This window comes from Lingula anatina, chromosome 1 (assembly GCF_051362555.1).
Source record: "Lingula anatina isolate TDL-2025a chromosome 1, LinAna3.0, whole genome shotgun sequence".
NCBI classification, from domain to species: domain Eukaryota; kingdom Metazoa; phylum Brachiopoda; class Lingulata; order Lingulida; family Lingulidae; genus Lingula; species Lingula anatina.
This window is the reverse complement of record NC_141767.1, coordinates 70447634-70473423: the sequence shown is the minus strand read 5'-3', so window position 1 is coordinate 70473423 and position 25790 is coordinate 70447634. Positions and strand designations below refer to the sequence as shown.

General features: G+C 38.0%; 4 protein-coding genes across 6 annotated transcripts; 3 read left to right on the top strand and 1 right to left on the bottom strand.

The window, feature by feature from the left end:
- Nucleotides 1–70: 70 nt before the first annotated feature.
- On the top strand, nt 71–2161 carry LOC106173874 (transmembrane protein 14C-like). Its single transcript, XM_013555172.2, has 4 exons — nt 71–201; nt 549–650; nt 947–1034; nt 1779–2161. Exons 1-4 carry the CDS (start codon nt 129–131, stop codon nt 1819–1821), a joined length of 306 nt encoding a protein of 101 aa, XP_013410626.2. The 5' UTR covers nt 71–128; the 3' UTR covers nt 1822–2161.
- LOC106173849 (p21-activated protein kinase-interacting protein 1-like) lies at nt 947–23935 on the bottom strand. Its single transcript, XM_087013740.1, has 13 exons — nt 23798–23935; nt 12006–12106; nt 6004–6128; nt 5314–5479; nt 4731–4851; nt 4417–4544; nt 3903–3985; nt 3610–3672; nt 3390–3487; nt 3039–3135; nt 2656–2797; nt 2342–2434; nt 947–2241 (listed from the first exon to the last, which is right to left on the bottom strand). Exons 3-13 carry the CDS (start codon nt 6067–6069, stop codon nt 2183–2185), a joined length of 1116 nt encoding a protein of 371 aa, XP_086869866.1. The 5' UTR covers nt 6070–6128; nt 12006–12106; nt 23798–23935; the 3' UTR covers nt 947–2182.
- LOC106173873 (tRNA selenocysteine 1-associated protein 1) lies at nt 6267–11791 on the top strand. Of its 3 annotated transcripts, none has more exons than XM_013555171.2 (10): nt 6268–6412; nt 7033–7130; nt 7837–7936; nt 8186–8238; nt 8444–8547; nt 9466–9613; nt 10050–10227; nt 10511–10556; nt 10849–10907; nt 11172–11791. In XM_013555171.2, the coding sequence occupies exons 1-10, from the start codon at nt 6380–6382 to the stop codon at nt 11250–11252; spliced, it is 900 nt and encodes a 299-aa protein (XP_013410625.2). In that variant the 5' UTR covers nt 6268–6379; the 3' UTR covers nt 11253–11791. The 3 variants fall into 3 exon arrangements, 2 of the variants coding, with proteins under 2 accessions (XP_013410625.2, XP_086869897.1); XM_087013771.1 differs by having other exon boundaries at nt 7771–7936; XR_015334743.1 differs by lacking the exon at nt 11172–11791 and having other exon boundaries at nt 6267–6412; nt 7771–7936; nt 10050–10307; nt 10849–10913.
- LOC106173872 (uncharacterized) lies at nt 18655–21638 on the top strand. The gene is made up of 2 exons (XM_013555170.3): nt 18655–19129; nt 19590–21638. Exon 2 carries the CDS (start codon nt 19607–19609, stop codon nt 20561–20563), a length of 957 nt encoding a protein of 318 aa, XP_013410624.1. The 5' UTR covers nt 18655–19129; nt 19590–19606; the 3' UTR covers nt 20564–21638.
- Nucleotides 23936–25790: the final 1855 nt, after the last annotated feature.

The following is a 25790-nucleotide window of genomic DNA, read 5'->3' as shown; positions in this document are numbered from 1 at the left end:
GTGAGGAAAAAATATTTGTATAATTGAATAAAATAACTTATTTTTATCACCAATTTACTGTTTGTTCCAGCCTTTGGTACAAGTTTTCATTGAAGCCAAGACGAACTTTACAGGAAGCCAACAACACGATGGCTGACTTGGTGGGATACGGTTATGCTGCCTTCGTGACGATTGGTGGAATTATAGGCTACATTAAAGCTGGTAATAGCGTTGTGCATTTTCAAAGCTCCAGTGTGTAGTTTGTAGTGCGTACGTAACCATTGCCACAGAGTTTTAAGGGTATATTGTAGCGCCAGTAAATGTGTCCAATGATCCACTTTGTCACTCATAATATTGTTACCACCGTTCTTCGTGCCATGAACATGGATTGAGGACAAATATATGGATTGAATTAAACCAATGAGACAAATAACAATAACGTTAATCGACATCATTAATAATTTTAATTATAAATGTATGAAAATATTGAATAGCCCAAAAATGCTAAGCCTGTACGATTTTGAGATTTTGACACTGTACTTGTCTCAAATGTAATAATTTTCTTATAGGTAGCACAGTGTCCTTGGGCATGGGGCTGCTTATGGGTGGTTTGTCAGGTGTCGGCGCTTACATGAATTCTCAGTCTCCCAGGAGCTGTATGGTTCTTCTTTGTAAGGACATTCTGTTTCTTCGATGTAGTTTGTTATGAAGTGTCAGTGAACTGTGTGGAATTAAATTTATAGTCTACTTTTATTTCTATGCTGTATTGTTCTCAATACCAGATGTAAATTTTAAAACATTTGGGACAAGTAAATGACAACTTATTTTTCAGTTACTTTAACTGTACATAAAATGGCATATTATATAATAATGTCGCAAGATGGACGTCATTAAAAAACTCACTCCTGTTGGAAAAATGTGACCTCTTTGCCCTATGTTTTGAAAACCAGTATATATACATTTTCAGTATCAAGTGGTGCATTGGCTGCAGCCATGGGTGTGAGATTCTACAACTCTGGCAAGATCTGGCCACCAGGGGTCATGGCAATACTGAGGTACGTACAGGAATGAAAATTATGTTTGATTGATTCGAGGCAAATTGAGGTGGAAGGTGCAGTTTTCTCAGTCTTCACAGCCTTTGAACATAAACTGAAAGTGTGTGTTATGTGTGAAGATACGTGATGAAAAAGGCAGGTGTTTAAACTGTAGGTTTATGAGGTCCTTCCTAATTTGGAACACAGTTACGAATGTCAATATGAGAGTCACAGTTCATTGTGAGAGTCACTTAATGCCACCCTAATGTTATTTTTAACATCAAAATAATTTTTTAGGTTTAATTCTGCACCCCAAATTACATTTGTCCTGAACTCAACACAGTGCTTCTCTGCTGTTAAGAGATCTGTAGAAGAAAAAAATTTGCAGCTGTGATGCAAGTGGGCAGCCCATTCAGAATAGAGCTGCAAAAATATTTTTTAACATTTATTGAGTTCAAGATAAATGAAATTTGGGGTGCAGAATCCTAATAGCAAGTTATTTTGATGTTTAAAGCAGCACTGAGGTGGCATTTTGTTATTTAGTTACAAGTGATAGTCAACAAGTTACTAGAGATTGTTGAGGATGCAAAAGAATATTTTGTAAATTGTAAGCCTTCTCACAAAACTATATTGTGCACATGGATAGAAGTTGATTCCCTCTCTACCTTGCAAATATCAAATACAAACTTTCCTTTAAATACTTGCTAGCCTTATTCAATTAATTGATGTTTTTTTTTTTTTTGTTTTTTTTTTTTGATATTTCAGTTTGGGCATGGTTGCCAAGTGCGGTGTCCAGATGATGCAGTAGCATACATTCCACCATTGGAGAAAAAACTCCAGCTTCCATAGTATGCATTTTTAACTAAAGCAAGAACTTTGTAAAATTTAGTTTTAGAATAAACAGTTAGTAGTTCACATAGAGATATCTACAAGGCAGTTTAGATCAGATGTTCCTTCAGTTTATGTACCAAGTACATATTCAAGAAGTATGCTTTGTTTGTTTTTGACAAGTTACAGTTTGTTGTCTTAGTTTTGCTTTAAAGTATAGTTCTAGAATTAATTTATAGGTATTGATGGTTTTAAAATAAAAAGGAAAACTATGTAAGGGAACCAATGAATGACAAATAAATATATTCTTATACATTTTATTTTATTTTATTGTCTTTTATTTAGTCAGAGCCTTTCGTAGCTTGTTTCCTTTTCTTCTTTTTCTTTGGTGCTTTTTCCTCTGAAAAACAAAAAATCAAACCTTAGCAACTTCCCTGGTAAGAGTACATAAGTATTTACAGCATTATTTGCTAAAAATGTGGTTAAATTGCAACATGTACCTTCAATACTTGTTTTCTGAATATTTTGATCTCTTCTTTTCTCTGGCTCCTGCGATGATCCAAACTTTCCTCTCTTCCTTTTTCTCTTTTTACCTGAAGTGTGCATCAAGATATAATAAACCACAATTGAAAATATATAACACTATTTTCTGGACAGACCCAACTTGAAGAAGTTCTTTGACTTATTAAATCAAAATTTCTCTAAAAAGTTCATATGTATTGTTAAATTGACAAAAATGACAGCTGCTCCTCTCAGGTAACTTTCATTTTTTTACAATATCATTAACATTTAAACATATATGCTGTTTATTTACCTGTAGCCCCATTACTAATGACATTTTCTAGTTCCTTTTTCTGTGTGTTACTGACACTTTCCTGTTCTTTTGTGGCCACAGTCAGACATGTCAGCCTGAACTTGGTATTGACCTCTGTCAGTAACTCACATGCTGGGGGCACCTGTTGAAACAGATTAATAAGATAATCTCACTTAACATGTCATTGAAACAAACCAAACTTTGAGAAGTGGGAGAAATGCAAGCAAAAAAGAAGTATAATCATTAAGCAAAAAAGAAAAATGTTGATTAAGATACAAACTTCAATTTAATCACTGAAAAAAAGTGTACAAAGTTGCTCTCTGATCAATGAAGATGTTCTCTTATTAATACCTAAATAACAATCTGAAAAAAGTTCCACCTACATCTTTACTGAGCTTCCAGGCTTTGATAAAACCATCACTTGAGGCAGTTACTATGCATGTATCACCTGCCATCTGGCAGCAACCAATACCTTTTATCCTGAAAACATGATAATCTGAATAAATGTAAAGTAGCCTACCTTTTACACAGATGTCTATATCTCAAATTCCTGTCATTAACAAGTCCACGTAAAATGGACCAGGTTCTCTGAGTTCTAGTTTACAAAATTTTTCAGTTGGGTTCTTTTTATACTGATGGCCATGTTTCAACTTTAGCTGAAAGTTTGTTTTCTTTCTACAAACAGTTTATGGACAATATATTTCAATACAAGAAAAATACAACAAGATGACTACCTGTTTGTACCCGTGTTCATAGTACACACTTTGGACTTCTTGTCCAAGTCACAAATCTGAAAAATTCCTTGATTTCCTCCAACTATCAACCAGTTGGACTGAAATGACAAAACATTCCCTTAAACTAATAAACATATCAGCGTACAGCAATAACGATATTTAACGTCAATTAATGTGCTGTAAAAATATGTCTTTAACATATATGTTTTTCAGTTCTTACCTGCATAAATGTTACCACCTGCACTCTAAACTCACAGCAGATGCTGTCAGTTATTGCTGCCTTCTGGAAAAACAACAACAGAAATGTCATTATGATACAAGTTTAACATAAACGATGTTATCTTTAAGATTTCTGAACTAATTACAAGCACTACCAACATATAATTCAATGATTCCACAGTTATAGTCCAGATAATTGTTGGTACCATTGGAGAGTTCCAAAAATTCAAGTTTACAAAGATTATTTCTATCTTATGACTTATTAGATCAAGGCACCACAAAGAAATGGTTCACCTCCACATCATAGATGTCCACTCTGTTGGGAAATACTACAGCATATAAACCCCCATTTGGTGACCAGTGAACAGATTCTGCAACTGTAATCACAAGATAACAAGCATCAGTTACATTCTATGTTGACCAAAATACTCCAAAATTAACAGAGAAATTTTTTACACTTATCAAATTCTGAATTTCTTTGTTTAAGGCCCGTAAGGGTCATTCCCTTTTTCATCAACATTTTCACTAGTCTATAGCTACAAACTGTAAGTTGGTGATGGGGGTTTAATGCCTTCTGTAGGCTTTTGGAAAAATGATAGATAAAAATGATGACCTTTATCCTCGGTGGTCTGCTGGCAAAGCTCATCATATTTAGCTTTTCACCTTTTTCTCTCTGAAAGGGGTGGGGAGTGAGGGGCCTGGAAAAAGTCTCCTCTTTGTAGACTTGTGAAAATACTGATAAAAATGGATGACCCCTAATGTAGTTCACCATCTGAAATTCACATTATTTTGATGTAAGCAATCTTACCCTCTTTAATATTTGTGATAAAAGCTGCTCTTCCCGTGATCAAATTCCATGTCCTCAATGTCTTGTCCTTCCCTACAGACAGTGCCAGCTTGCCACTGGGATGAACCGATACACTAAGCACGGGACCTCTGAAACAATAATTTATATTTACAAACTGAGAAGTATTTTTATAAGTCACTGGCATAAAATAAACACATACATGTTCCTTTTTTGAGTATTCACAGTTATTACCATTTCTGAGATATTAAGCTTTAACTGTGTATATATTATTTTGACTTAATTTTTGTTGAGATGTCATCTTAACACAATCTTACTTGTGACCCTTGAGTGTCTTTATGCAATCCCAACCACTGGTCTTCCATATGCATATTTTACCATCTTCACTGCCACTAAATAAATGACTGTCTTCATAAAATGATAATGATGTAATAGTACCTGCAAAAATAATCAATGAATGCAAGAAAATATACAAGTGTGCATATTAAAATTTACAGTGACATTCAGTCTTCTTAAAATCATACAACAAAAACTACTTAAAAGAGTAGTTCAGAATGAATTTGCTTTCTATAGTTATAGTGCGAGGTAACTCCATGGGGACTCTAGCTTAACACAATCAAATAAACAGAATGACACCCCACCTCTTGGTATAGAATACAGAGAAACTGATGATTATATAAGTATGATGAAAACAATAGAAGACTTGGTCTGTTGATTTGACTGCATTCAGCAAGAGTCCCAATGGAGTTAGTGTGCACTAGCTAGCTAGATCAACCTAACTCATTTTAAATGGTCTAAATGGTAATTAACTTATCTGCCGTTAATTTCTTTAAGTTAAAAGGGGAAAGTGAGCTTTGCTGCCCAGCTGTCTGTCTGTCAAATAAACATTCCAAGCCATACCTTCATGCTCCATCAGTGAACCCAGCTCCACTTTCTTGTCCAAATCAAACAACTTAATGGTTTCATCTGAACTCCCGGTTGCCAGAATTTTCTTCTTTGAAATTGCAACATCCCTCACACCACCGCAGTGTGAATGGTCTGTGAACATCTGTTGAAATTCCCATTTCTGAAAGAACGAAGACGTAGTCGTTTCAAATGGGTAAGTCTTTAACGCAAGGTCTCAGCTGGCTCAAGTGTTGAACCACCAAAATAGCTTTCTTGGTTTTCTATCTAAGATATAATTTATTTTGAGATTCGATAAACAGAAAAAGAATTAAAGCAATAATAACTCTTTGTTTCGGCCAAAAAATGAATTTTCCTGGAGTAAACAACAATTTTCCCATACTTACCAATGGTTAATGAATCCATTTTTACATTCAAAGTTAGTCCCTGGTTTTTTTCTAAAAAGTTTGGTTTTTTGTTAAAATCTCTTAAGAGATTTTAACAGAGTATAGCCATCAATGGAGGTCACGTGGTCTAAAGACAAGTTCAGATATCAGAATAAAAGCTATAACTGTCGTTTTTGTGGTAAAACAGAATAAATTATATTTCTATGAGTTATTCACAAGGTTTTTATTGTGAAAAATAGATCTCATACGAAGAGTTATTATCCCTTTAAGTATTTCTGAAATATTAAAAAAAAGCACTTACTCCGTCTGTATGTGTTAGCTTGTAGCCGAGAGAGAGTTCTTCGTAACTTCCCACAACAACATCCATGCTTTTCCTTTAACATGTGCGTGTGCTCTACGTCATTGATTTTGTGGGGTCCCAAACAACTTTTGTAAATAAAGATAAAATATGACCAATGACAAATCTGTCACCATTTAATGCATAACATTTTAAGTTGATTTAATTTTGACCAGCTTGAATCAGAAGTTACCAATGATTACTGGGGAAAAAGCAATGCTGTAGATCTGTGCATAAATTGATGACGTCACATATAGTACACAAGTGGCTGGAAACGTGGTAGAGTACGTGTACGTTGTACGTGTTTACGTTACATGTATGCAGTCGTTGGAGTAGGGCGATGGCAGGAGGGGGAACTCTTTGGATGGGGGACGTAAGTAAGATTCAAAGAATCGCTTTGTAAACTTGTAAAGTATTGCTAGCGCCCCCCCCCCTACATTACACACACACACACACACACACACACACACACAGGTAAGTACACACACACACACACACACACACACACACACACACACACAGGTAAGTGCACCCAGGCTCACTTTCCATGCAGAGCCCATTCTCTGCCCTTGGCGATAAACTACGTAGTGTTAAAAGGAATCGTCTGCTCAGAGGGTGACCCAGCCGGGGTCGTATATACTCAGTAGCAATACTGTAGACTTAAGGTTAATTGGTCCGAATGTTCACTATAAAACCTTTGGACCATTGAACACTTGATTGAAAAACCGATGAAAATGTTACTTTTTTTCGGACCAATGAACCTTCAGATCAATGAACCTTCGGACTATCGAGATGCCCCTGGCCCAGTCAGTGCCAGAACTTTTAACTTTTTGCTTAATTTTATCGTTGTGATTGTGAGCTAATAAATGAAGAAAATAGAACCATAAACTCATCTCTCATCCGTCCATTAAGTTTTGTGCAATATAAAATTACATGCACATTGTTTTAAGCCAGTAGTACATGATTAATGGCAAATGAAATGTTTTGTTTCAGTTGGAGCCCTATATGGATGAGATATTCATCACTCAAGCCTTCATACAGATGGGAGAGCCAGTTGCCAATGTGAAGCTTATAAAGAGCAAGACCACTGGGTAAAAAGAAGAGATATTAGTCGATGAGTAATCAATTAACAATTAATAGAAATGTTTTAGCTGCACAGTTTGTACTTTTTTCTTTCAAGATTGCATCTAATGGATCAGTTACTTAATAAAAATGATGGAGTACGACATGTACATGTATTACACAGGGGCGTAACCAGACCATTTAAAATTGTACGCACAGATTTTGAAAATTCCCAGGTACGATTATATTCCGTGAAAAATACACTGAATTTATGGAGAATAATATCATGGTTGGCTCAAAAAATTGTACGCACAGTGCATCCGTGCGTATGCCTGGTTACGCCCCTGTTACACATGAATGAAATAAGGGGTAGTATATTATCTGTTCCTGGTCTTTTCTTGATCAGACCCTGGTAATGACCCCTACATGAACTCCCTTGTCACTGCAAAATTAGGGTCAAAGTTGGGAAGTACATGCCTGCAAATTTTCAGACCATCTTTGAGATATCAGAATGTACCCTCTCCCATGTACCCCTGCCCCCCCCCCCCCCCACCCCACCTCCCCCCACCCCCAATACATAGGCAAATATATCAGGTTATATAGGTGAATACTTTGTGTACACTGCGGTACCTTCATTGATTTGTTAGTAAAAAAAAACATGCTTTCCAGGCTTCTTGCAGGCTGTTGTTCTGTGGAGTTCCATGATGTAGACATTGGTTTATCCATGTTTTCCAGGCTCCTAGCAGGCTATTGTTTTGTGGAGTTCCATGATGTGGATACAGCACACAAAGCCATGCTCAGACTCAATGGCAAAATTGTACCTGGGAGTAGACCTGTGAGTTTTTCTTTTTTTTTTTTCTTCCTAGCTAAAACATAATGATTTTCACAAGATTCTTAAAGATGATATATATATATTTTTATGAATTGTAATGAATTGTATTGTTTTTATATGTGGTTGGTGTGGGGTTATTCTACATTGTCGTAGCAAGTTAGGGATTCGTAGCACCAAATTATCATGGCATTATTATTGACTTTAATAACTGTTAAAAGTTGGAATTGAACAGTTCTGTTATATATGTTTCAGTTTCGGAGATTCAAATTAAACCATGCCAGTTATGGAAAAGAACACTTAGCAGTGTAAGTATTCTAAGAACGCTTTGATATCCTCACATATATTTCAGTGTGAGAAGCTCAAACTCTTAACTTTTATTCCTATCTGTTATTAGATTTAAGGCAACTATGTTCTTTTTTAGAAGGCTTTCCAGTGACATATCAAATCACAATTTGTGAACAGAGGGCAGTAACTTTAGGCATAAAATATAGTTTATTTCTCTCACTGCAGGCCTGAGTATTCCCTGTTTGTGGGAGACCTGACAGATGATGTTGATGATCTTTCTTTATATCAGGGATTTGCTAAGAAATATAAGAGTATTCGGGCAGCCAAAGGTGAGCAAAACCAAGTCATTAAAAAAATTTAATGTTATAGGACATACTCTAAGGTAATTGTGCCAAAGGTGAGCAATACCCAGTCAGTGGAATGGCTTTAGTGTGTCACACATTAAACTGTTTGTAAATGTGTTTTGGTATTGCAATTTAGCAAAAAGAGAGTGAGTGGCATGTGAAATGTAATACGCTACACTGTGAGGTACAAAAGTACAAAGGTGCTCTTTTAGTTTTCAGTGCTCCCAGACAGAATATTATTACTTTGAGTTCCTTTTAAGTACTATTGTACCTGAACCTTGAAAGCTTTATTTTAAAAAAAGATTTTAGCATTACAGTTTTGATTAGACTGTGTGCATATTTCATGACAAAAGGTACTTGGGAGTTTATAAATAGACCATATAATGCAAGACCCAGAATTCTTTGATGTTTTTTTTATTCATATGGTAATAGTTTGCCAAAATTGAACAGGATTTGAAGTACTTTATTTTCAGAACTTTGTTTGGTTGAAATATTCTAAAAAGACAATAAGAAGATCTGTGTGATGTGTTCTTGTCAAATAGTGTGTTTTTGTGAATTGGTTAAAAAAATTAAGAAAAAAAAAATGATATTGAAAAAATGAGGAGTTTTAAATTTATAGTTAATTACAGTACATGAAATAAACAACCTCAAAGGATCCTAAATGTCTAGACATGACTTTTTGTGTATCGTAAAAAAATTAGGAGTAGGTACGTATCAATCTCATGTCATATCACTTATAGGTTAACATTCTAAATGCTCAGAGTGATAAAATACATATAATTTAAATGTTTAAACCGTGTAGATTATGACTGCAAGAAATGTGCCTTGTCAGTAATTTTGTAATCAATATACACAATAATTTTGTATTTTGATAACAAAAGATTTTTGTTCTGATGTGTGTAGTTGTTCTGGATGGGACGGGGAGGAGTAAAGGCTACGGCTTTGTGAGGTTCACAGACGAGGAGGAGCAGCAGAGAGCTATCACAGAAATGCAGCATTATTGTGGCATTGGCAAGAAGATCATCAGAGTCAGTTTAGCAACCCCTAAAAAGTAGGTTATATTTTTGTAAGTATGTAAGCACATAGACATTAAAATTCATGTCAACGCTCTGAGGCACAAAGGGCTAACAGTTGGTATGAATACTCCTTAAAACTGGTATTAATTGTGTTTTTGGGAACTTCCCCTTAATATCTTATGTCAACTCGACATTATTGTTATTATCTGTTGTTGTTATTGCTCAGAAATTTATATCTAAAGCTTCTTTGAAGTATTCGTAATTTATGAAGTTTTAAACAGCATGTGCAAGTGTCCAAACTAGCTATTTTTTGATAAAAAACATTGCCCTTAATCCCTTTTAGATTTATTTTTCTATCACCATTATACTGTCAGTCTCTTTTATTAAAGGTGTCAACATTCATGAAAAATTACCCATTCATTGTCAATAGAAAGTTAAGCTGACATAGCCCTATATAATTTTCTTTACAAGGCACAACCCACCAGTGGCCCCTGGCACTTCCCTGCCCCCTGGTGGCAGTCACCCATACTACACCCAGTATCCACAGTATCCTTACTACAGCCAGTGGTCTGGTTATACAGGCCAGCAGTATTATGCTGTGGCTCCATCCTCCTCAGCCAGCCATGCCTACTCCCACTATGACTATGCTGTAAGTGATGTGGACATCTCATGGGGACTGGAAGTTATGATTCATAATTAAGAATTTTGAGTTGAAGATGGATTTAGCAGGTCAAGATGTTTACCCTTGCTTGTACACATACATGCTTGCTCACACGCACACACATCATACTGGCAGTTAAGTTATAATTATATTTTAGTAGTGTTTTTGAACAGTAAACAACACAAGTTGACAAATTAAAAAATCTAGTATTTAGAAATTTATTGTCTTTACTGTAATAATATTTAGTCATAAATGTTCTTACTTTGAATAGGGTGGTTGGGATCAAAGTGGACAGTACGAGGATGAAGACTTAGAAGGTATTATTCTGCTTACAGTGTCCATTGATCTTTAACATGTATAGTGACTTGAATGCATGCCATGCCACATCTTATATCCCACATGGTATGTTTGCCAGGAAATTATTTAAAATGTGGTTGATTTCTTATAACTATTTTTATCTTAAAATTAACTTTATCTCTTAAAAGAAAGTCCAAATTAAAACTGAGAGACTTCTTGCTAAAAATGATTATAAGGTTTAATGAATCCAACATGTATTCATTTTTATTGTAGTTTCTGCTACTATTTTGTACAAATTGCGACTACTTTCAGATCCATGTGTAGAAGTAGATGTTCAAAAAGCCAATAAGGAATTCATTGAAACAAGTGAGGTAATTATACCAACAGGTTCATTCAAGTGACACCAAATATATTGTGTCATAAAGAAATTGGCTCTACAAAAAGACCTGTATTTTTTTTTTTTTTTTCGTTTTAAATAAGCACGCTTATTGAATTGAGTGAATATTGGATGAAAATTGTTAGATTTGATAGTTTTTTTTTAATTTGGAAAACCGGTTTATGAAAAAGGTATGTATTTAAAATGTAAAGTTGACATTGAAATTGTTATATTTAAAAAAAACGGTTTTTACTTGCAGGAATTTTATACAGCACTGGAAGACTCTAGGTGGAATCCACTAGATTCTGTTATGTCAAAAGTACCAGGCAAGGCCTCCTAGCTGGAACAGTGACAGTGTCCGTATAAGCTGGCAGACACAGAGTACACTACAACTGACAGCATATACAGTGTATATAGCAAGGCTTCCCAGACATTTCATGTTCCTAATGCTCTGGTTGTATACATGATACATTGTATCTATCTTCACCTTAATGACTGGCTGCCCACATGATCTCTCCATCTTAACGACTAATAATTTGTTACTTGAAGGAGCCTGCTATCACAGGGATAATCTGCACCATCTTAACTATTATCATCTTCATTATCATCAGTTATCACAATCATCACATTCAGTGTTGCTTTAATCATCATAACCATCTCTTTCATGTTATTATTATTCAGAATCGTCATCACCACATGACATTCTTCATTTAGTAGTGTATGTAATTTCATAGCATCCTGATAATCAAAAAGCATTTGCCAGCTTTTTTCAACATTCACAAACAACGTGGAATCTATATCATTTAATTAATGACCTCTAGGTATAAGGACAAATCTTTATTGTGAAATATGTTCGTTAAATAAATTTCATCGCCTTTATAGTGTTTTTCTTGTTTGTTTAGCAAAATAAATAAATAAATATGAAGGATTATAAATTCAAATTAAAAACACTACATACACCATTGTAGAAGAATATTCATTTCACTGTAAAACTACAGTGAGGTAACATAGGTACAAGTAATGGTTTTTTAAACCATTTTTTGCAGGCCATTGCCCTTACAGATGCACTTTGATGTATTTGTATTGACATTACCAGGTATGTTAATCTCTGTAATCTACCAGCAGTGGCGGTTTTTTGTTGACTGTCGTTTATTGGAAGTTTCACATCTTCGTCTGCCCGTGATGTCCTTTTACCTGAATAAGTACAAGTAAGAAGTGCAGGTATCTGTTTCATACACAACACAAAGTATTTGGACCGTCGCTTAAACTGATAAAAAGATAATTAAAATTGGGTAGCCGACTACACTATTGGCCAATGTTGTAGTTGACTGCACTATTGGCCAATGGCCTTATCATGGATGATAGAAATTATACTCGAATAGAGTATAAATGGCCTATTATCATCACTGAGATGGAAATATATTACTAAAACTTTTCTTGTGAAACGGGCTACAAATCTCTAAATCTCCTGTGTAGGTGTCTCTAGCGTAGTTTATGAATATCTAATGAATAGTGTAATAGCCGTCGACAGTCACTCCAAAATACAATATGTATGGGCCTGTATCGCCTGATGATAATAAGAAATGGCCGTGGGCCCAGAGGTCAGAGTTACATAGGTATAACCAAACCGTTTTGATCCATTTTAAACACATGCATACGTAAGTCTGAGTCTATTTTGAAGGAATTGCTTATTATGAATCAAGGTAAATGCATTGAACTTTTCCATACTTCTCGGAATAGCGCCCTGTCTGACATTTGGAAGTTGAACTTCGTGTCAACCGTAACCAATATCAGCTAGATACATTTGCAGACTACGTGAACTTTCAAATACCCGCGAGTTCAGGAATGATGCTAGATTATACCAATAGCTCATCTTTATTGATTTGAAAGAGATGGCATCCACTCTGTTATCATAAGCACTAGGTGAAATGCGTTTACATGACTTCAGTATCGGCGGTAAAGGAAAAAAACGGAGCATGGTTGTTGGCCTGCACAGAAATGCTATTAATCCAGTGGCAGATTTACCCAGTGGCGATTTCTGAAAAAATCACAGCAATGGCCCCTCTTGAATTAAGAATTTGACTACTAGTAGCTGAATCATAGTTCTAAACCGTACCAAATGCGCCATTCGCCCTCTAAAAGACCAAAATTTTTCGGGGCCCTATAACGAGCCCCGAACGCCCTCCTCCCCCAACAAAGTTACATTTAATAAAGAACTAATTGCATCTATGGTTGATATCTGTATCGATGATTCACTTCTAACAACTTTTCTCTAACCCTGCAGTGTTTGTTTTTTATAACCTGTTTTATATCTAAAATTAATCAAATTTAACATAATCTTTGTTATCTTCACTTGTTGGTTACTTCAATATATAGCAACAAGCAGTGGCGGATTTAGAGGGGGGGTCAGGGGGGTCTTAACCCCCCCTTCGATTTCTGGTCCCCTCTTAAAATTAAAATTTTGACTAGTTGAATCATAGTTCTAAACCGTACCAAATGGCACCGTTCGCCCTCTAAAACATCAAAAATTTTCGGGGCCCTTTAGCGGGCCCCAACCCCTACGCCCGGTGGGGGTGGGTGGGTGGGTGGGTGGGGGGGGGCTTCACATCCCCCCCCACTTCAAATAATCCTGGATCCGCCCCTGAACAAGTGTATCTTTTACCTGTTATGTGCGCCAAACCATCTTCAAAGGAAAAATGATTAAAAAAAACAAAATAATGGGGTTTTCTGAGGTGGAAATGTGATGTATAAACCTGTTTGGTTACCTTGACAGTGACCGAGCTGTTGTTAACATTTGACATCTTTCACTTTGTCATACTTCAGATGTGCGGTTTTCTAAGCATTGAATTAATAAAACTTGTTTTGCTTATACGGCTTTAGCTTCTTTCAATCAAACGTGGCTAATTTACTTTAGGTTCCGATGTAGGATAGGGGATCCTAGGTACCATGGCCCATAGGAGCCTACGCGTGCGTCTTTTAGACGCCCCTTTACATGCGAAAACGACAAGGCCTATGCCGAGTTCGTCTTTTACTACAGAGCTTTGAGAGCCGAAAATGACATGGCTGTGTCTCTTTCGCCACTTACTGAACTCCACAGATGCGAGATTGACACGACCCATGTCGCGTTCGTCTCTCAAATGACACTGTTATAAAACATGAAATAGGCATAACGTGTGATTTTCGCAGCTGAATAAGTAGACCCTTATAAACGAAGTTGACGTAACTTGAGAGTCATGTCGCTTTCAACTCTTACAAACCTCCAACAAAATCTATCTCCACACAGACGCGCGCGACATGTACTATTGGACATGGGTCAGTTGAAACCCTATTAACCTAAAGGGCTCATGTTACTTTCAGCCAACTCTTATATGTCAAATCCAATTAATTTGAAACAATGCTGTGCTGTCCCAAAACATTTTTTTCATTTGAATCCCATCATAATTTAGTGCTATCTAGATAACAGTGTGGCTAATTGCTTGTAATAATTATATGGCCTCATATTTTTATTTTCAAGGATTCAAATATAAAGGGGTTTAAGACGGTCCTTCTGTTTCAAATTAATTGGCTGAAAGTAACATGAGCCATTTAGGTTAATGTCGCTTTCAACTGACCCATATCAAATAGTACATGTCGCGCGCGTCTGTGTGGAGATAGATTTTGTTGGAGGTTTGTAAAAGTTGAAAGCGACATGACTCTAAGGTCACGTCAACTTCGTTTATAAGGGTCTACTTATTCAGCTGCGAAAATCACACGTAATGCCTATTTCATGTTTTATAACAGTGTCTTTTGAGAGACAAACGCGACATGGGTCGTGTCAATCTCGCATCTGTGGAGTTCAGTAAGTGGCGAAAGAGACACAGCCATGCCATTTTCGGCTCTCAAAGCTCTGTAGTAAAAGACGAACTCGGCATAGGCCTTGTCGTTTTCGCATGTAAAGGGGCGTCTAAAAGACGCACGCGTAGGCTCCTATGGGCCATGGTACCTAGGTTTACTGGACCGATAGCAAGGTTCATATCACTCGTTATCAATCAGATCCTTGACGCTGTGTTAAATTTGAACCTCGGCATACATTGTATTTGTAGGTGAACACAGACCCTTCATAAGTCTAACAAGTCCGTATAGACTGCTCTCAAATATTTTATCAAGACGATTGCAGAAAACGTGCAGACATTTTTAAGTTAACGAAATCGTGCCGCTATATTGGGACTGAAAACTATTTGAATAAATGCTGAAATACAAAATGAAAGTTGTCTAAGCGTTTAATTTACTGGCGTTGTTTCAGTATTTAGAACTTTTCTATCGCCGGACCAGCCTAATTTGACCACACCACTGGTCAACCGCGATTCATTAGCCGTCCGTGTAAATTATTTCCCAAAGGTCAGTCAGGGTCAGGGACAAGACTTTCGGGTTCACGTCCTGAGCTCACTCATCATATTTTGGTGTTTGTGATTTGTCAAAAATAGCCGCCACCGGCAAAAGCCATAACAACATCCATTCCTTTTGGTAGGAACGCAGACACCGCGCGTTAAATGGTTAAGTGTGCTCAGCGGTGTGAACGCGTGCAGTAGGGGTTTGTTTTGTCTGTTCACAGAGCGAAACTTAAGACAACTGTCGAGGATTCGTGTGAACGCAACAAGTGGAGGTCCGAAAATACCCTGTGTGTTCAGCTTACACTTACTTACATGTACTATCCCCTTAAATACAATGTGTACTTAAACCATAAAAAGACAATAAAATCAAATTTGCGACTGCCTCAGGCTAGCTACCATGTATATGTTGATGAGTTAAGGCTTTTGGATAAAGTATTTAAATGTCGTCTCATTATTAAGGGGCTATAAATTCTCTCAACATAATAAACTCTGCGATTACACATTCTGAAAGTGTCGCAGTTTTGCATTACTGGTAATAAAAGGCTGTTATGGCATTTGTCAGAAGTTTCCCTAGAAAGCTGAAGGTCAACAGAAAAAAAATATATATATATATTTAAGTAAATGATTAATAAATAATTAAACTTAATTCTAATGAGCATGCACCTGTATTTGGGAAATCGCTGTGGGATAGAAGCATATGCTCCCGTCTGTTCCCTCCCCCTCTGTGTTGTTTACTATATGATAGGACCCCCTCAACTAAGCTACTTGGGTATCTTTTCATTCATTTTATCACACCACCTCGCTTATGTACACACACCACACTACTTGATATATAATGCAGCTTTGATCTGACCAAATTGTTTACCAACTCGCGTGTGAGTCCACGTGGGAGTGGTTAGGTAGGCTGCGCCGGCACAGGTGCTCGCAGTTAAAGTAGGCATCTTTCGTACTCTGGTGGGGTTGGCGTTCTTATGATTCAAATAAACCCTTTAAACTTAATTTCTCTGTAATGACTGACTACTGTTATCTGTCCTGCTGTGACTCTATCCAGTAACCGATGCTTATACTGCGGTACTCAGCAATGAAGAACTACTAGAAGGACCAAACAAATGAAAAGATGGAACCCACCAAAGGGTGCCAGGGATAAGGAACAAAATGCGAGAAATGAGAAGATTGTGAAAAGTCCTCGTCTGACATCTGACACTGATAACTGTCACGATCCTGGCAACAATAGAGGTGTCACTAGGGGATGTGCCATTGATAGGGGGTAGAGGAAGGGGACAATTTTTCTTCCGGGATTTTCATTTCAAGACACTTTTAAAAAGCGTTATGGGTATTTTAAATAACCTACATTTTGATAATTCTTAACAGCATTTTGAAGCGTTTATCATCAATCAAAATGTACTTTCTGTTCCCCACAGTTGACGGCAGACAAATGACTGTGGCAGACTGCCTCCAACAAACTCATTTTTCCACGTCCCTGTAATCACCCTGTGTTATGGCACCGTGACACGAGGGGCCTTGTATCCTACACCTCTGTAATGATGGGTTTTAAACATCATCATTTGATTATATCATGTTGTGTAACAATAGTAATACGAATTTTCAAATCTGACGTTACTTCCAACGCTTTAATTTTTGCTCTTGCACAAAAAGATAATAAATAAATAAATAAATAAATAAATAAATAAATAAATAAATAAATAAAAGGTCTGTTTTTATCAATACCTCAATAATCGAGGGGAAATCTTGCAAAGCATATTATGTTTGGCATAATAGGTAATGTTAAGGAATGAATCATTTCTATGTCCTGAACAGTGAGACAAACGGTTTTGAAGCTGTGTCGAGGAAGGAAGACGTACGTACGATACCCGCCATCAAAAAAAAAAACAAAAAAAAAAAAAAACTAACGGATAACATCAAGAGGATGTAGCTGAGGGAACGCTACTCATCCTCTGGCCAGTGCATATGTACTGGTGGACTGTTCCACGAAAACCGGACGCGTTTTCTTTCCTCCACATTTGTGTCCCTTTCCGCTTCAGAAATCTGCGCCGTCAACCGTGGAGTTGACGTCACGTCAGCCAGGTCCGGCCGAGTAAACAAAGATATAAAACATGCAAATAAGACCGCTGACAGACCTGAGCTATACCATCTTGAGTAATATTTCGTAAGAGATAGGTTTTAGGTCGAATCCTTTGCGAGCTGTATTTATTTATGCACCGCCGGAAGTTAAGTGTCACACGGCGTACACCCTCTGTTCGTGTTTTATTTGTACCGCCACTCATAATAAACAAATAAGTAGTGGAAAGGGTCATTCGGCTTTCTCATCTTAGTTTAAGTAACAACAGAGTTGTATCAAAGTGAGGTGAAGTGAACTGAAAGTGAAAAGCCCGCCATCAGTTTTCGCATTGTGCCAAGATTAGCGTTCAAACTCCTGCACTTGTAAAGCAAACAGCTTTGTGTTTTTGATAAATACACGCGTACAGCAGATTTCAGCGAATTCTGTAAACCGTCCGCAAGTCCCAATGCCCAAGAAAAACAAGCTTGAATCATGAGTAAATCCGAGCTAACGGTCTCTATTAATACAACATTATCAGTTTGTTTGTCTGCCAAGCCTCAGTTGTTAGCCCGCCCCTCTCATGAATATGACCTCTTTCAGTGCAGGTCGGATATGCAGCGGCAGACATGCACGGTGGTGTTTCTACCTGATCTACTGAATAAATAAAAAAGACGAAGTTGATGTCAGCTTACTGACCCGATACCGAGACCGTACAGAGATGTTGAAACAGGTTTTGACGTTATTTACATAGTTTGCACCACGATAAAAATCTGCTGAATGTCATTAACAGAACCCTACGAATAATTTTAACCCTTTAATGCGAATCTAGATACTGCACAGCTGTCGCAGAGGATGAAATAACAAGGACTTATTGACAAAGATGACTTCTGTCTCATTTTTGATGTCTTACAACGCGGCCTACACGATATCGTGTTCGGGACGAGTGATCGTGTCGCAAGTTGTAGCAACAAGTTTATCTAACTACGCGATCATACCCAGTTGTTTAAAGCGCCTACTTAGACTAATTTCGGCTCTGTTTTGAATGTATTCGTATCATTACTAATGGGAGAAGATACCAAAGTATCTGTCGTCTTCATCACTTGTGAACCTATCATTAGTGCACCCATTATCTGATGTTGTCCATTTTAAAGGTATGCGCTACCAAACAAGATGACGTCTCACTGGAGGAAGCCGTGTAGCTTTGATTACCCCATTGTTTCTATCTGTCACATTTACCAGTCTATTTACAGAATTCGTTCAGGGTTCGTGGAGTGTTTGATCAGTCAGTTAAAGCGGCGGAGTGGCAGAAAGCGATTGGATGGCCACTTTATGCGGGTTGATTAACCGACGTCATTTTGAAGGGGGGAACTACAAATGTCAAAAGTCAGAATATTCCAAATATAATGTCTAGAAAACTTAAACTGTTGCTATAGAATGTTTAGAGTTTCTATTTTTTATTGATACTACAATCTTAGAATCAGTTTGTTAGGGAAGCTGCTTTTTGGAGCTCAGGTGGTGCGATTTGACAGTTGTAGCACAACCTTACCCCCCTCACACGGAAGTAAGCTCGACTAATTCTACAACCGGCATGAACCACGTGGTCGCCTCAGCTGTCAAACGTTAATACTACACCAGACTGAGAAGGGAGCGTTGGGAAGCTAGCACCACGTGCTCTGTTAAAGTTCACGGAATTCTACTAAATTCCCTTCAGAATATCAAGATTTTACAATTGGAATTACGAAATAGTAACACCAGACGTCGTTCAACGTTAGACAAAGCGGTATCAAGGTAAGCAATTTCTCTCTCATCGGGTCTTAAAGTTTGACATTTCCACCGTATGTTTTCTGATGTCAACTGTTGCATGCGGGAGAAGTCAGCCGCCGTTCAACAACAGGTCGTGTATGAGTGGCTTCCGCTTTCATGTGTTTTCAATAGTCTGGGTTGAATGTGCTGCTCGTAACCTGTGTTTTAAGTTAAAGGGAAGTATCTCGAAGTGAATTTTAATAGCTCAGAGGTTAAGTTGGTATACAAATAAGTTAAATAGCCCTTTCACTGACCTGGAGCACGGCGGTGAAGGGTACAGTCTTGTCGTTATGACCGCGGATGATTTTAGATTGGCTTTTACGATCTACCTGTAGGGATTGAAGCCCGCTTAATAAAAGCTGTACACTCTTTGAATTGTTTGAAACCCCTTAAATATGGCCTCAGTTTTAATGAGTTTATCCAGCAACGTGTTGTTTGTTCACAGTTCACGACAACTGAAGCATGTGGGACAACAGCAGCGGGGACAGTTCCGGCGACGAGGACGACTTCCCGAGAAAGGGCGCCGATGGGAGTATATTACGAAATAAACGCCGCCGTGGAAACCTCCCCAAAGAGTCCGTCCGTGTCTTAAAAAGTTGGCTGTTCAACCATCGCTACAATGCCTACCCCACAGATCAGGAGAAGATGCTGTTGTCAAAGGAGGCCAATCTGACAGTCCTTCAGGTGTGCAATTGGTTTATTAACGCACGCAGGAGAATTTTACCTGACATGATTAAGCGTGATGGACAAGACCCCTTGCAGTACACTATCACAAGAAAGCACAGACATACCAGACAGATCGGCAACGAGAGCAAGAAGCGCAGACTTTCGGAATCTTCAGACTTTGACTCGTATTCTGGTTCTTCGCGAAATTCACCCTCCCCAGCCTCACTGAGCGACCCCCCATCCCCGTGTGTTGAGTCCCCCATTGATGCTGTCATATCGCCTGGTTCACCGCCCCCGTCTCCCCTATCAGCCTGCAACGTGACAGACACGGAATCCAAATACCGGCATGTTGCCATGGAAACGTCGACTTCAGCGTATGCTAACCTGGTGTCTGTGAACATTTCAGACAAAGAGTATTCTAATACCGTGGCATCAAAGATGCGTTATTATGACTACATTAACTCTTCTGCCGCTGTTCTCAGTTATCCTGCGATCACATCTGAATGGCAGAGATATCGAGAACAATCAGAGCAACAACAAGGGAACATGAACTTTAATCTGGGTAGTTCAACTCCACAGATAACAAACAGGGCCCAGGTAAACAATAACAACAATAGTATCACAAAGGTGGACCCCAAACATGACAAGGACGATTTATTCAGTTGTTTTCACATGTTGGTTGACGTTGCTATCAGTCAGCTAGAAAAATTAAAAAGAGAACAGAGTGAGACAAGAAAAGCAATGGAAGCATAGTATACCATTCAAGGGCACCGTCTCGAATCAATTGTAAGATGACTAACATTAAAAAAAACTTTTTTAAACACACTGACTTAGCAATGGGTTTGTTTGCGACATATCTAGTAGTAGGACAGCCGAACAGGATGTAAGACTAAACTGTATATTTTTTTCACTCCACTTTTATGTTCTGACGCCAAGGTCGACTGAGTCGCGTTGCCCTTTGTATAAAGTATGGATTTCACGTAAGTTCAACACAATTGACATACACATAATATACACCATGTCGACACTGGGGGCCAGTCTAGTAAGCTGAAGCATATTTTGACGTGTGTTGTAACTCTACTACCTCACCTGTATGCCAGCTAAGACTGCTGATTATCTAGGTTATGCTGGCTCACGAGGAATGGAGAGCGGGCCGAGCCTGTGCTTCTGACTTATCCGTACGTTTATTCATGCTCATCGCTTCATATAAAACGCCCTCCAAAGCGCGCAAGAAATGTTCACGTGTATTATACAGTTGTACATGCTAAGGGAATTATTTTCTATTTTGAATATCTTTTGTTTTATTGTAAATGTATTTATATTTGTAATTATAGTGCAAATTTTAACAAATGTGCTTCAATTTTAATATACTTTAATAAGGGTGTTATTTTAAAGAAATAAGCGTACAGAAGGCGTTCAGTGGAAGTTACTCCATCATACTTAATGGATTCACGGTAGTTTGACGGATGCTTTTGATGTGAGCTGTGAAACCATGGCGGCGGCTCTTAACCTTGATTTATTTCCCCAAACTAGTTTTAATTCTGACCAAGGCGAGAAAGAATAGATATATTACCGGTAGCCGCACGTTGTTTGCGTTCGTTACCTGTGAAGAAGCAGCAGCCAAGACCTCCAAATAAACCCGGTGCGTCCTGGGGTGAAACCACCGCCACGTGGGGCCCGGCAGATTCCATTAGTGGATTGTTCTTTTGTTTGTGTTGAAGATGTGTATCTGTAGCAATTTTGAAATCATTAAGAATTCAGGTGTCGTAATTATGATATTGTAATGGGGAAGACAATGATAGAATATGTAATAAACTCGCAAGTGAAAGTCACGTGTTTATCGTTTAAGTTGGGATTTATCGTTGGTCGCTTTGTTATCAGCTCTACACAGCCGGTTAAGCCCCCTTTACACTGGACGGCGTCCTTTCTGCGTCCAGCAGTCCGGTCCCATTTGAGAGTTAAAAAATTGTAATATTTTACGTGTCGACAACTGGCCGATCATTGAGCATTCATTCTGATACAAAATTAATGCTCGTGCCTCCTTTTTAAGACCACAGCGATGCCAAATTTCATGGTCGCAGAAAGGACGCAGAAAGGACGCCGTCCAGTGTAAAGGGGGTATTACTGAATCAGCTGTCGTAAACATCACAAACGTCAAACCGCAAGCGAAAAGTATACAAAGAGATTTGGTTATTCTTTTCGAAATCTCAGTCTGTACAAAGCAGTATAAAATACACACGTGTAGTTCTATCTCAACTGGTCATGACACTCCAGTTAGTACTTCAGGCGATGCACAGACAACCCAAATACCCGTAGATGTCAATAGCAAGTATTGTGCTTAGAAGATAGATGACACATTTACACCCCTCACAATAGGCGGGTGATATCGTGGTACGAACAGATTCTCGTTGCATTTTGAACATATTTAAAAATAAATAAAGTTCAAATACAGAGAAAGAACGAGACGCTCTAAAGATAGGCATCTATCCGCGACCAGTGCGTTGATGATATCTAGTGAACAATTACTTCAGTTACCAGTGGGTAATTAAACGAGACGGGCTACAGGGACTGAAGACGCGTTCAGCACCTGTGGAGCGTGCATGCCAGATCGTGATAATCTCCATGGTGACAGCGATGACACACGTTGAGTCCAAAATATGGGCTCGTCCTCACGCTGTCATTGTCAGCGAAATACTTTCAGACGTATTTGCTTCTCAAGTTAATAAGTAGTAAGGCAAAATACAGTGATTGTTTTACCAAATGGACAATCGATGGCCAAATGCCAAATAATAACATGTCGCTGGAAATTAAGAGGCCGGAAAATGTGTTCAAGTCGGCTTGGGTGATTTATCCCAGTGTACCGAAGCGATTCGCTACTGCGGTAGATGCACATGAGATAATAACGAGTGAAGCATACCAAAATCAACGGTGCAAAAAAAGAGATTTATACAAGTTCATGCACAAGGTCTCATTTGTCAGACATTCCGCCCTTCTACATAGTGTACTAGATCAGGCCATTCATACCTGCACGCCAAGTTTACCAGTAGAAATTGGTCTGCTGACACGTGCAATGATGACACAAAAACGGAGTTCACCAGTTAAAACCAACCTACTAAACGAGACCCTTAACTCACAATGAATGTATAATAGAGAGTAAATCCCCAAACTGCAGAACATGCAAAAAAAAAAAAAAAAAAAAAAATTCGAATTAAATTTTACATTTTCTTTACACGTTATCTCATCCTTTTTGCATTAATTCGAGCTGTCGCTGTTACAAAGCTAAATTTTCTGCCAGTTTGACCTCTTGACTGTGGGTTGTAGTGTGTGCAAAGACTTTACAGCTGAGCCAAGTATACATTATCACAGGAGAATTTGCTGTCCAATCAGATGGATAAAACGGCGAACATTGGACCCGAAACAATACGATCTCTGGCCGCGTGTTTGCGGAAAACAAAACTAATCTAAGCGTTGTTTGTCTATGGATAAACTTAAAGCTGGAATCTTTCACAACGATGTGATTGTTCAGTACATGCAGTGGATTCATCACTCCAGTGTTAAAATCTCTTGATTTACTATTTTCTCTACAACAAGTTGTTTAAAATATTCCCTCTGCGTACTAACCACAGCAAGCTCCCCCCCTAACGTATTGTTATACAGAATAACATGTTCACCGCTATTGCCCAGGTAACAACACTCGCAACTGCCACTTACGAGAACAAACACTTGAAATGGAGGCAGTTAATGTCATACAAGACATTTGTTTTCGTTCAGTTCTCCAACTGTTTCACGCAAGGATGCCCCGATACCCAGCTATTTTGCATCAAGGTTACAAAAAAAAAAAAAAAAAAGCTTTACCACAGATAGTAAGGGTTAAAACGCACCCGGAGGAAAGCAAAAATAGACGCAGTCAATAACTGTGGAGTGTCCCCAAACGTTATCGCGTTTTAATTTGTGAAAAAGATCTTAACTTAATATCCATTCCCCTACCCTCTTTAAATGTTATCTCTAACCAGGATAACGACAGCATGTCCCCAAACATCAGTGCGGCGAGGCTTGGGAACGCTAGACGGCCGCCTATTATCCCCCGTCTGTCCTCCTCTCACGGTAGTATCAGGTGATAAGGACGCGAGTCAACACTACTGCAGGATGGGCTCTTACTCCGGCCGATAATAGCTAATACAGCTTACATTAAGGATGCTTGATCATAGTTTTATAGCCGAGAACCGTGTTTTGTAATGTGTTCGAGCATTCCGTTTTGTGCTTTAACACAGAATATCCGGCTTCTTTCACGTCTGTCACTCGCTCTCGGTTTAAGCTAGGTTTAACATTATATGTTACATCCTAATATTAAGCGGGATAATGATAAAACAGAAATGATAAAAATGGATGAAAATTAGGGCGAAATCCCTTTAACACTAGTATGTCAAATAACTGTTCATTGCTTCATTTTTTTTAACGATTTTGCAAGTGAAAGTGATAATTTTTGCGGTTAACTGTATAAGTGGGTTCTGCTGTTGAATGTCTGTCTTCCACGCTGGTTAATACCGTGCAGCACGTGTTGTCTCCGGTCACACAGCGCATTCTAAATAAAGTATTTGAATATTCAAGCCGTAAATCTGTCGAGTATTTATATACCCGCACACAGAGAAGAAGGGAAATTTATAATTTCTCAGACCTTGTCTAGTGCATTCTACATACGGACAAAAAGATCAAGTATTTTTATTTCTTTCTTGGGTGGACAGACTCTGCTAAGATATTCATGGTACGGGTTATGAATGGTGCCACTCCTTTCAAATTCTACCAAGAAATAGATGTCTTTTGTAATGAATTATTATGTCTCTTGGTTGGCTGAAGTCAGCCTTGTTGATGTGCACAAAGACTCTTTATAGAGACTGTCTGGGAGAGAAGCTTGGACTCTGTTCTTAATATAAATATATATATATAGTCCTAAGTGCTGGTGTCGTGATTCAAGAGATCGCTTCGCGTGGTTCTTATTAATACGGGCGAATGTCTGATGGGTTAACTTTCTTGTCGCATGTCTTCATTACGTTGTACAAGTTGTCTAAAAATTTCGTGAAGTTCTGTCGCGAAAAGTTCATAAACAGAGAAGAGTTAACAAACTTTTGGACACAACTTATTCAGTCCTGCTAAAAAACACCTGCTCGCACTCGTGAGCAAATAACATGTTATGCGTGTTCACCAAATTGTATGAAGACGTAACACCCCTTTTTTTTCTATTTGCTTGCCCAGCTTGGAGTACATATCCATCTTATTTACTCCCGGACTGCTAGTGGTGTTGTAGACGTCACTACATACAGAATACTGGCACTCTGACGCGTGTCGCAGGAATACGCGACAGATGAAAAATAATCCCGGATTTAGTATTATATTCTTTAAGAGGAGGAGAATTTTGAGTCCAAAACACGAATAAAGACATGATTATAAACTTAACAAAATTAAAAATAAGACAACAAAATTGATGAACAGGGACGGTGGACGAAATTTATTTTATTGTTTTTTGACATGATGTTAACGGCTAAATGTTAGGGTAAGTCGTTTATTTTTTCTTAAGGGATAGCAATGTCAAACCTAGTCAGCTGAGTGCGATCTAAGAGCATAAAAACAACGGCATTAAGAGCTTTTACTGGGGCAAATTGTCAACTTCTCGCACTTACCAAATCAATCCATAATGTATTTTTTCATTTGAAAATAAAATAAATAGATTAAAAATTAATATATCAATTAATACATGCGCTAATAATTAAAAAATAAAAAGGTAGGTGCAAAAATACTCGATTTCTTCAAAATTAGGGGCGGTCGTGCTCTTTAACCATCTTATCAACTTTAACACTAGTTCACTTGCAATTCTTCATACTGTAAAGCCGTATTCTGTTGGCCGTTTGGAGGCCAGGGTACTGAGAGAATGTATAAAATGACCACAAGTGTTGCACTAGTGTGTTCTCGTAAATTGGGGCTACGA

Bases quoted from the DNA above. Each gene is read 5' to 3' on its own strand.
- LOC106173872 (XM_013555170.3), top strand. From the start codon at position 19,607: ATGTGGGACAACAGCAGCGGGGACAGTTCCGGCGACGAGGACGACTTC.
- LOC106173873 (XM_087013771.1), top strand. From the start codon at position 6,380: ATGGCAGGAGGGGGAACTCTTTGGATGGGGGAC. The intron at 7,937-8,185 runs GTGAGTTTTTCT...TATATGTTTCAG, and splicing joins TTGTACCTGGGAGTAGACCT to TTTCGGAGATTCAAATTAAA. The intron at 8,548-9,465 runs GTGAGCAAAACC...TGATGTGTGTAG, and splicing joins GAGTATTCGGGCAGCCAAAG to TTGTTCTGGATGGGACGGGG.
- LOC106173849 (XM_087013740.1), bottom strand. From the start codon at position 6,069: ATGGATGTTGTTGTGGGAAGTTACGAAGAACTCTCTCTCGGCTACAAG. The intron at 4,852-5,313 runs GTATGGCTTGGA...TTATTTTTGCAG, and splicing joins TTCACTGATGGAGCATGAAG to GTACTATTACATCATTATCA. The intron at 2,435-2,655 runs GTAAATAAACAG...TGCACACTTCAG, and splicing joins CATTAGTAATGGGGCTACAG to GTAAAAAGAGAAAAAGGAAG.
- LOC106173874 (XM_013555172.2), top strand. From the start codon at position 129: ATGGCTGACTTGGTGGGATACGGTTATGCTGCCTTCGTGACGATTGGT. The intron at 202-548 runs GTAATAGCGTTG...ATTTTCTTATAG, and splicing joins TATAGGCTACATTAAAGCTG to GTAGCACAGTGTCCTTGGGC. The intron at 651-946 runs GTAAGGACATTC...ATACATTTTCAG, and splicing joins GAGCTGTATGGTTCTTCTTT to TATCAAGTGGTGCATTGGCT.